The sequence below is a fragment of the Hypanus sabinus genome, chromosome 10 (assembly GCF_030144855.1).
Source record: "Hypanus sabinus isolate sHypSab1 chromosome 10, sHypSab1.hap1, whole genome shotgun sequence".
NCBI classification, from domain to species: domain Eukaryota; kingdom Metazoa; phylum Chordata; class Chondrichthyes; order Myliobatiformes; family Dasyatidae; genus Hypanus; species Hypanus sabinus.
In genome coordinates, this window is record NC_082715.1 from 7,925,247 (window position 1) to 7,933,572 (window position 8,326).

The following is an 8,326-nucleotide window of genomic DNA, read 5'->3' on the forward strand; positions in this document are numbered from 1 at the left end:
TAACTTGACTGAAATTGACAGCCCTTGTCCTCTCACTTGTTTTACTTGTGTATCAAGTTGAAGTTTATTGTCATTCAACTGTTTACATGTACAGTAGACCGCCAAAAGAAACAATGTTCCTCTGGACCAAGGTGCACAACACTGTACATATAACTCACACACAACACATAAAGTAATATTACCATGAATAAATTGACAATTAATAACATATATTCCAAAAAATTGACATGAAGCCTAAGATGCATTTATAACCCAAGTTAAAAAGTAAACAGTATAACACCACCGACACTTCACAGCTGATGAGACCTGTGTGGTGGCAGGGAGTTTATGAGTCTCACAGCCTAGGGGAGGAAGCTGTTTCCCATCCTAATAGTCTAATAAAGAATAAATCAAAGACTATTGTTTTGGAATAAATTCCATTAAGTGTGTTTTTTTTTGCTTCTTATCTCTTAATAATATTTTTTCCTATTCACAGCCGTTAAGAGCTAGTTATGATTAGTCATGTTCCCTTGTGCATCTTTTTCCTTCTCTTCCTCTTCCAATTTTCCTTTCATTGCAGTTTGTTTTGCATGCCTTTTCCATGAATGTTGAGAGTTCCTTTATAGCCTGTCCAAGTGCCTACACTTTGGATGCACACACCATGAGAGCTGACAAGCTGGTTAGTTATTTGAGCCAAGCTGAAAACTGCCCTTACCACTAATTTGGCCATAAAACCCAACAATGGAGAGTGAAAACATTAACTAGCTTATCCATTCTGTGATTCTGAACAACTTAATTTGTCTCCACTAAAGGTTAACTTGCATGTTGAGTGAGGAAGGTAATGTGATGTAAGCTCTGATTCCGGACTAGAATATTAAAGCAAGGAAGTAATGTTGAGACTTTATAAAGCACTGGTGAGTTCTCACTTGGAGTATTGTGACCAGTTTTGTGCCCCATATCTTCGAAAGGACGTGTTGAAACTGGAGAAGGTTCAAAGGATATTCACGAAAATTATTCCAAGATTGAACGTCTTGTCATATGAAGAGAATTTGATGGCTCTGTGCCTGTATTCACTAGAATTCAGAAGAATGAGAAGTGGCCTTATTGAAACCCATCAAATGGTGAAAATCCTTGATGGAGCAGATGTGGAGAGATGTTTCCTATGGTGGGAGAGTCTAGGACCAGAGGACACTCCCTCGACATAGAGGGGCATCCTGTTAGAACAGAGATTAGGAGGAATTTCTTTGGCCAGAGAATAGTAAATCAGTGGAATTCTTTGCCACAGGCATCTGTGGTGGCCAAGTCTTTATGTATATTTGAGGCAGAGATTGATTGGTCAGAGCATGAAAGGATACGGGAGAAGCCAGGAGATTAGGGTTGAGAGGAAAATTGGATCAGCCATGATGAAATGGCAGAGCAGACTCGATGGGCTAAATGGCTTAATTCTGCTCCTACATTTTGTGGTCTTATGGTCTTCCAACCAAACACATAATGGTGGGTTGAAGATAAAATGTTCTGTGTTATCTGCCCTACTTGGTATCAGTGTGTTTTTGTTAGGGATCTAACATGGGAGAATGTATCTCTTTGTCAAGTAAATGTCAGAAGAAGATGAAAACGTAACCTCAGTGCACTCTCTTAACAGTATTTGCTTGTTGATCTTTGATTTAAGCCTCCAGATTGGCGTTCCCAACTTGGACCCCAGGTTAGGAACACCTGCTCTAGATTTTATCTGTATTTATAGTGAGCTATTAAAAACTTTATCACTTTGGTATTTTGGGGCTCAGTATCAAAGTGGCAGCATAACTGCACAACACTATTTTCAGCTTGGAGCATCAGTGTTTGAATTTCAATTCCAGCATCTTCTGTAAGTAAATTTGAACATTATTCGTGTGTGCATGTTGATTCCCTCCCACAGTCCCCAGATGCAACAGATAGTAGGTTAATTGATCATTGAAAACTGTCTTGTGATTGGAGGCCCTTGGTTGGCTGGGAATGACCATGGATGTTGCATCCTAGCTGTCTACATGATATGCAAGGCAGGAGATGGAGAGCAAGCTGTTGCCCATATCGCAGGCTCCCCCTCTCCACACATCTGATAAATGCGAAGGAACAGCAGAGACCGATACAGTTTGGCACCTGTGGTGTTGCAGGAGTTGCAAGTTTGAGTTGCGTTGAACTCAATGTAAGACTGCCTTAGGGACTCCAGCTCCAGATTTTTCCTCAGGATTTACTCCGGAAGCTCCCGTGAGGCAGTGCAGTTTGGACATCAGAGTGCTCCTTCTCCTAGCTGACCACAGCTGATGAGCCAAATCTGCCCAAAGTGACTGGTTTTAAAGTGCCAGTAACCCAGGTTTGCCCCTCCTCTTGACAGTAGAAACGGTTCCACTAGGCTTCGTATCTAAGCCGCATGTAAAGGCCGGGAGCTGGCTTAGTTGTCAGAAGCTATTTGAGATGCATGCCGTTGGAAGAATTTAATAGCTATTGGGAGCTTACCCCTACTGCCAGCCCCCGGATATGACAACATTAAGGAATCTGTGATTAGGCTAGGATTAAATTGGTGGGTGGCTGGGTGGGGTAACTCATTGGAGCTGAAGAGTCTGTTCCATGCCACATCTCTAAATACAGAAATAAATGTCAATCTGTTGGGAAATAGAGGATTGTGGAATGACAGCAACGGCAGGAAAATGGTTGCCTTGGAAGTGGGAAAGGGACTGTGAACAAATGAAGGTTATAGGCTTGACAAGTAGTCTAAAGTGATATCCTGACAGCTGGATGCCTGACAAGAAATATTAAAGGCCTACCTTAAGAAAACAATTAGGGTATAATCAGAATAGATGTTGTAGCATCACATCATTGCAGGAAGGTCACAGCTGACATATTGATAATGGTATGAGGACAATGTAAACTTCAGTGCACTTGATGGAAAATTGTGATTGTTGGAAGCATATAGAGGGAATCTGATCATCCACAGTCCAACACTCCCCATCTGAGGCACAAGTCTGCTTTCCAGTGTGTATGGGTGCAGGAAAATGGAACAATTACTCTTGCATTTTTGACTTCCCACAAGCATTCAAATGGCATGACTTCACTGAAAGCCAGACATAGTAAATTGCGTAATGAATTGGATGGATAATGGAAAACGGGAGCAGCTATTAATAACAACACTTCGGATTGGTAGGCAGTGGTCTTTGGAATACCCCAGGGATTGACCGTTGGGGATCACTGCTGTTCATGCAGTGAATGTGACCTCGGGAAGGGTATTGCATTTAAAGTGTGGATATATTGCCAGTTTGTCTGAGGAAGCAAGATGTGCAGAATAAAGAGAAAATTCAATGTCACCCATAGAGGCACAAGTACTGAACAGTGAATGGTAAACGCACTCAGCTTTGAGAGATCTGGGGCAATGCCAAGACTGTTTAAAAGGAGTGAAAATAATATAAAGTTGAAAATAATTCGGAAAATGTGAAGCTCGGGCAGTTGATGGTTGGGTTGAATTATTCTCTGATCTTGGCAATTTACTTGCAAACGTTTTATCACCGTACAAGGGGACATCATGAGTGCACTGCTGATTGTGGTGTGTCCTCCAAACATACTTATCAACCAATTCCCTTGCATGCTGTGTGTTTGCTAGTAGCATGACTGTCACTGATGCCAGGTCGAATTTGTGCCCCTCTCGATCTCCATGGGTAGAGACTAGGAAGAGATGGTCATGCTGCATTTCACCCAGTTGAAGTTCATGGATCCACAAGGGAATTATTAGAAGTGTGGTTTTCCGTGAGCAATTCTGTAAAGAAACACATAGACTTCAATCCTATTTATAAGTCGATGCAGGCAGAACTCCAGACCACAACGCACGATGTTTGCCACACAGCCAATCAGTGACACATCACAAATGAGTTTCTGAAATGGCAACCAATCACCTGATTGATAAAGTATGTAAAGGCCAAGCTTTTGGAGGACACACCAGAATTAACAGCACACTGATGATGTCTCCTCGTATGGTGACAAAACGTTTGCAAGTAAATTGCTAATTATAAAGTATCAAGATTAACAGCAGGCAAACAGGTGCAGGGGTTTTGGTGCTGGTAATGACAAATCAAATGTTAAGCAGATTCAAAAAATAAATCCACTCTCACTGAAAAAGAGTAGAGAGGACCAGTGAAAGAGTGTGGAACTGGAGACTGAACAGAAGGTGCAGGTACTATTCTGCATCAGTTACCCTAATGGGCTTCTTCCAGGGAATAATTTTAAGGTGATTGGAGGAAAATGTAGAGGGGGATGTCAGAGGTAAGTTGCTCAGAGTGGTGGGTGCATGGATGGTGGTTAAAGCATGATACAACAAGGAGATTTAAGAGACTCTAAGGCACACACAATATGCTGAGGGCTCTCGGCAGCCCAGGCAAGTGGTGTCTACAGAAAGGAATAAAGGTTGACGCTTTGGGCCGAGACCCTTCATCAGGACCAGAAAGAAAGGAGCCAGGATCTTAGATCCATAGGAAAGTGGCCGCTGAGTGTATGTTCTGTCACTGTGAGCCATCTTTAAACAATATTGAAGTTGTGTAAGAAATTGGTGAGGTCTAATTTGGAGTATTGTTTGCAGTTCTGGTCACCGGTCTATTAGGAAAGATGTAAATAAGTTTGAAAGAGTACAGAGAAAATTTACAGGGATGTTGCCGGGTTTAAAGAATGTGAGTTATAAGGAAAGATTGAATAGGTTAGGACTTTATTCCTTGGAACAATTCCTTGAAAATTGAGAAGAGATTTGACAGAGATATACAAAATTATCAGGGTATATATAGGGTAAAAATAAAGAGGCTTTTTCCCACTGAAATTGGATGGAACTACAACCAGGTATTCAGAATGAAAAGTGAAAAGTTTAAGGGAAACATGAGGGGAAACTTCTTCATTCAGTAGATTGTGAAGGTGTGGAATGAGTGATGCATTTAAGCTTGATTTCCACATTTAACCGAAGTTTCGATAGGTACGTGAATATTAGGGGTATGGAGGCCTATGTTTCCGGTGCAGATCAATGGGAGTGAGCTGGGAGTTAGAACTCTCTGTTCTAACTTGAACCGAAAAATAACTTTTTTACAGATTTGACATGGTGTAACAAAGTTCCAGAAGGGAATTTCTGGGTAGGAAAGCATCCTGAAAGTTTTCAAATAGCAAATACAAGTACAGGAAAGAGAAAATGGTCAGAAACAAATGGAACTAGCATTCTGCCTAATAACCTGTGTGTTCTCACTGCACGGCCCTCACTGAATTTGTCATAGACTTCACAGACTGTAAATCTTATGCATAAACATCGATTTAACTTTGTCCATTGTTTTAGTATTGTGCAGCCATTCACTCTGCTTTGTGCTCTACAGGGACGTGATGAGCTTGGGGATCACATTGATTGGCCACCAGAAGAAAGTAATGAGCAGCATTCAGACTATGAGAGCCCAGATGATGCAGATGCACGGCACAGGGATTCAAGTGTAATGGACCTTATCTCCCCATGAGCAAAAAGGAACGGACCTGGTGGGGGGTTGCTGAAGATACCATCTGCTGCTCGTACAGTCAGTACTCAGCACTCTTCTACATTTCTTTCTGAGACAGATCAGAGATTCAGGGGAAGGTGTGCAACGATGTTCCTCCAAGTCGCTGAAAGAACAACGAGGTCCTTTAACAGCACATAACGAGAGTGACTGGAACATGCGCATTATGAAGAAACTACTACCTGTAACGTTTAATACTTTACACCGAAAAAAAACATACAAAAAAAACACAAAACTTCAAGAGTTCTAACCTCCTTTTTTGTCTACTGGGCTTTTAAAAAATGTACATATCAATTTATGTAGACTATATTTGTCAAAGACACTCCTCATATTATGGTTTACCTATTAAATTGTTTTCAAGACTTCTGCTTGCTGAATGGTGTTCATTCAGCCATCTTCTTACTGACTTGCTATATTGGAAAGCTACCACTTGCGACCCCAGTTCTTAAATATTCATCCATTTATTGCTATCTACCACTTTATGATACCTACGTGATGATACTGAAACTTATAGGCCATGTTAGACATTGTAATTTAAATTTAAAAGGCTTTCATTTTTGGAACTTGGTTTCTTAAGAATTCCATCCATTGCTGGTAGGAGTAAGATCATTTGCTGAGACTTTAGAAAAGACTTTTTCTAGTTTCTGAAACTTCTATTGACCTTTAAGATAATAGGCAGAAAAAAAACGTCAACATAAAGGGAGCTATTATGAAGAAAGTGTGAAGGTTCCATGAAACAGATCATTATTTTTTAAGTACAATATCAGCTTTTCAGACCTCCTAAAAATAGCATGGCACCTTAGCAAACATAGCGATGACAAAAACATTAAAATATAAAATTAGAAGAGAAAAATTTAAAAGACTGCAATCAATGATCAACTAAATGATTTAAGTGAACTAGTTCGAACCTGGTCCAAACAGAAATACGAAGTATAAAATGGAATGTGACAGGAAGGAGAATTGAGGTACCGTAGATCAGATATTAGATATATGTTTCAAATGAGCTGTGGGGATTACAGAGCATGGCATAAATATGAGCCTGTCTGAAGGTTTGTAGATCCATTGAATAATTTGGGCCATAGGACCGGAAGATATAGGAGTCAAATTAGGCCATTTGGCCTATCAAGTGTACTCCATCTGCTTGGAGATGGCTGATGCAATCAACTTCTGATCAGAATCCCTTTTCTTAAGGGGAGTATAATTGAAGTGGTTAAATCCTGAATGTTTTTTTAAAGCAACCCAATCACTTGGGATTTTGCTTTCTACCCAACCACAGCAGAACTGATGGTTACCTGGTCTGCAGAGACTGTGAGAAGATTCCAAAGAGTGGAGCTGTTTGCTTTGATCCTGTCATGAGAGATACCACACATCAGATTTGAATTCCATTCCATTGCCCTGACCATGTGGGATGCGAATGATTCTATGTAAAAGTTGTAATTTATTTATAATGTCTTTGTTTTGTTACACAAGTCTGTCTGTAGTGAACTCAGTACACACTGAAAATGCACTATATTTTTCTATTTCACTGACAGAGAATCACAGACAATTCATTTATTTTCAGTTGTACATAGTATTGACTAATATTAATAATAAAATATCACATTTAGGACCAAAGAAGGTTGTAGTTCAGCAAACATCTAAACAAAATATCTGAAGAGATGACATTTTTTTCAGACTTTTTCCAGATCATGTATAGTGTTTTTTTTATATAATTGCTTTCTCTATATCGTGTTTATATAGTCTATTATTTATTTCTGTTTGGTTTAGAGACAATATCCCTGAAATAGCAGTGTCTTGCAGAAATGCCATCAGAAGACCAAGGTGTGCCCAGGAAATGGCAAAGATAGAAAAGCCTTTTTACCTTTTTCCTTCAGATACACGCCACTACACTGCTGAAGTCACAGTAAATATGGTGGCACTCCCTCAGAACATCAAGAGACAAGTATAATTGCCAAGTGTTTCCTTTTCTCACAAGAATACTATGAATACTGTTGAGTTGAAATCAGTATAAATATTTCATTAGAAGTTTCGTGATTAATCTGATGGTCTTATTTTTCAATTGTTTGTAAAAGACTGTAAATATATTTTTTTGAAAACTATCACCATGATATCCAATGAGATTTATTTAAAATAACAAAAATGGACTTCCCTATTGAGTTATATGCATTCTGTTCAAAGAATCAAAGTACATTTATTATCAAAGTATGTATGCAGTATATAACCCTGAGATTGGTCTTCCCACAGACAGTCACAAAACAAAGAAACACCATGGAACCAGGCTGCTCAAGGAAAAACATCTAACCTGAAACACAAACAAGGGAAGATCTGCAGATGCTGGAAATCAAAGCAACACACACACAAAATGCTGGAGGAATTCAGCGGGCCAGGCAGCATCTACGGAAAAGAGTAAACAGTCGACATTTTGGGCCAAAACCTTTCATGGAAGAAAGGAAAGGGGCAGGAGTACTACGGGGGGGGGGGAGGTGATGGGCAGATAAGGGGATAAGGAGAGGGAAATGGAATATGGAGGAGGGGGTGGGGGTGCAGTTACTGGACGTTTGAGAAATTGATGTTCTTGCTATCAGGCTACTCAAACTTACAAGCATTGCCCCCCTCCTTCACCATTCCCCATTTCTATTCCTCTCTCACCTTATCCCCTTACCTGTCCGTCACCTCCCTCTTATGCTCCTCCCCTTCCCTTTCTCCTATGGCCTTTTGTCCTCTCCTATCAGATTTCCTCTTCTCCCACCCTTTATCTCTTACACCAATCAACTTTCCAGCTCTTTACTTCTCCCCTCCCCCCCCCC

At 40.3% G+C, this 8,326-nt stretch overlaps 1 protein-coding gene across 7 annotated transcripts in view; it reads left to right on the forward strand.

The window, feature by feature from the left end:
* The window catches only part of epha7 (eph receptor A7), a 365,611-nt gene extending 359,730 nt beyond the window's left edge, over positions 1 to 5,881 (forward strand). For all 7 annotated transcript variants that reach the window (XM_059981395.1, XM_059981388.1, XM_059981389.1 and 4 more), the window contains one exon: positions 5,349 to 5,881. In XM_059981395.1, coding sequence (XP_059837378.1) covers positions 5,349 to 5,463 — 115 coding nt within the window. In that variant the 3' untranslated portion in view covers positions 5,464 to 5,881. The remainder of the gene's footprint in view (positions 1 to 5,348) is intronic.
* Positions 5,882 to 8,326: the final 2,445 nt, after the last annotated feature.